The following is a 2,664-nucleotide window of genomic DNA, read 5'->3' as shown; positions in this document are numbered from 1 at the left end:
AAAAAAAAAAAAAAAAAAAAAAAATGGGTCTTTCATACTGAAGTTTGTCACACAGCACGACTCTGTTACACGTTCACATTGAAAGGGACGTTCACAAAGGTTACTGTAGATTGCTTTCGACCAATAACTGTTTTGCTTAATTACACAACCAGACAGATGGAAATACGCCTCGTCACTCATGAGAAACCATGTCGTACATCCACATTGCAATCATGTTTTTTTCTTCCAATGTTTTCCGGTCTTACCTATCACGTTGAAATATTTCTTCCACAACCATAATCTAAATCAAGTTACAATATCTTTCGCAGACTACGACCTGAAATAGTTGGTGCAGTGTTACGCTCCGACATAGAAAAAGAACGACTGTTTACAGTAAAGCGTCTGAAGGTTTCAATATTCCCCACTGTTAGGACAGACCGTACATAACCTGATGGTTTATTTTGTTCAAAACTGAGCCGACCACCTCCGATTTTTAATACTCTAAACGGATATGAAACGTTTTGGCTCAGTCGTTTTGGCTGACTTATTTGACATCAGACGTTTTAATCTTTCTCTCGTTCACCCTCCTCTCTTTCTCTTACTCTCTTTACGTGATTTAGCATATTTCCTTATGCATATGTGGTGAAGGAAATTGTTTATGATAATTTTGTACAATTAATAAGCTTGTCATGCCACTCTATCCCCCCTCTCTCTCTATCCGTATGTATATATATGTGCGTGCGTGTGTGTACGTGCATATAAGTGTGAGCGTGCACGTGTGCGTGTGTGACTCCAGTGCCAAGAAAAGTACCGTCACCAAAACATGTTGAATATTCAGTCAGTCGTGCCAAATAATAAGCGACCAAACAGCAGTGCCCAATCGTTTCATTCAGACTCCCAACGATATCGTATTTTGATCAGGCAACGACTAATTCTTTTCGTAAAATAAAATGAAATAATATGAAAACAAAAACGGTCCCATAGCAAAAATCTTGACATGAATTGCACTACTTCATTCATAGCGACATAAATGGCGTCGTGTGTTGGGCTCAACGCCATCCAGCCACGTGACACAACCACCGCCGTTAACGGTGTTTTACACTACTACTACTACTACTACTACTACTACTACTACTACTACTACTACTACTACTACTACTACTACTAAGCAACAACTACAATAATAATAATAATAGGAATAAGAATAATAAAGACATTAAAAAAATAAAAGAACAATAATTATAAAAATGGACACCATTATAATAATATTAATCGTTTGGATTGAGTATGAGGATGATGATGATGATGACGATGAATGTGACGGTATTGATGTTGGTAACGATAACTATGATATCAGTGGCAATGGTGTTGATGTAGTTGCTGTTGATGATGATGATGATGATGATGATGATGATGATGATGATGATGATGCTGTTGATGGTGATAATGATGACGACGATGACGATGTTGATGATGATGCTGATGATGACGATAACAATGGTGATAAATGCCATGATGAGGACGACGCTGGCGACGTTGGATGTGACGACGATGATGACGCTTTTCGCGATGACTTTGATGGTGCTGTTGATGTTGTTAATGATGATGACGATGACTAAAATGATGACAATGACTAAAATGATGACGATGATGACGATGATAATGATGATGATGCCTGATGATTGTTATTAAGAGAGTAATACTTACTTATATTTAGCACATCTGTAGCCAGTGCAGTGGTGCCAATTCCTCGATAGGTAAGTTTCATGTCCACTAACTTCCAAACATGGCATCAAACGGCTTCGGAAATAAGGACACCATCGGCTGGAGGGAAAGAAAGAATATTATTGAATATATTGCGTTAGTTAAAGAATAAACATTAACACACACACACGCATGTATATATATATATATATATATATACGCGCCTATATACAGGGGTTGGACAGTATAATGAAAACACCTAGCATCATAGCATCATAATTTTGAAATATCTAAAACCGTCAAAAGCTTGTTCATTTTTATGTTATTTGATTTATTATTAGTGTTGCTTAATATGTTTTGCTAAAATTGCTGTTTCTTTTCAGATATCATCAGAAAAAGGTAATTAAAATTCATTAAGATCACAGATCTATCGGACTTTCTAAGAGATCAAATTGTTGGTGCTCATATAGTAGGTGCCAGCGTAACGAAAACAGCCGAAATGTTTGGTGTATCAAGAAGTACTGTCTCGAAAGTAATGACAGCCTTTGAGAAAGGGGGAAAAAAACTCCTCGTCGAAACAAAACTCCGGAGGGAAACGCAATCTTTCAGGATGATAATGCACCGATTCACACAGCCAAGGTTGTTACTGAATGGCACGAGGAACATTCTAGTGAAGTTGAACATCTTGTCTAACCACCACAGTCCCCAGATCTCAATATTATTGAACATTTATGGTGCATTTTAGAAAAACAAGTAAGGAGTCGATATCCTCCACCATCATCACTACAAGAACTGGAGACTGTTTTAGCTGAAGAATGGACAAACATTCTTTTGGAAACAATTCAAACTTTGTACGAGTCTATACCTCATATAATTCAAGCTGTAATTACTGCCAAAGGCGGTCCTACCCCATTTTAAAATAAATTTGTTTGAAATTTTAAGGTGTTTCCATTATTTTGTCCAACCCCTGTTTATATATAT

The 2,664-nt window shown here is 37.0% G+C and overlaps 1 protein-coding gene across 3 annotated transcripts in view; it reads right to left on the bottom strand.

Annotated features, from left to right (window-relative positions):
- The window catches only part of LOC106870649 (collagen alpha-1(XXVI) chain), a 245,166-nt gene that overhangs the window by 119,644 nt on the left and 122,858 nt on the right, over positions 1 to 2,664 (bottom strand). For all 3 annotated transcript variants that reach the window (XM_052973147.1, XM_052973149.1, XM_052973150.1), the window contains exon 2: positions 1,687 to 1,803. In XM_052973147.1, coding sequence (XP_052829107.1) covers positions 1,687 to 1,803 — 117 coding nt within the window. The remainder of the gene's footprint in view (positions 1 to 1,686; positions 1,804 to 2,664) is intronic.

The sequence above is a fragment of the Octopus bimaculoides genome, chromosome 1 (genome assembly GCF_001194135.2).
Source record: "Octopus bimaculoides isolate UCB-OBI-ISO-001 chromosome 1, ASM119413v2, whole genome shotgun sequence".
Classification (NCBI taxonomy): Eukaryota; Metazoa; Mollusca; class Cephalopoda; order Octopoda; family Octopodidae; genus Octopus; species Octopus bimaculoides.
This window is presented reverse-complemented; position numbering and strand designations above follow the sequence as displayed.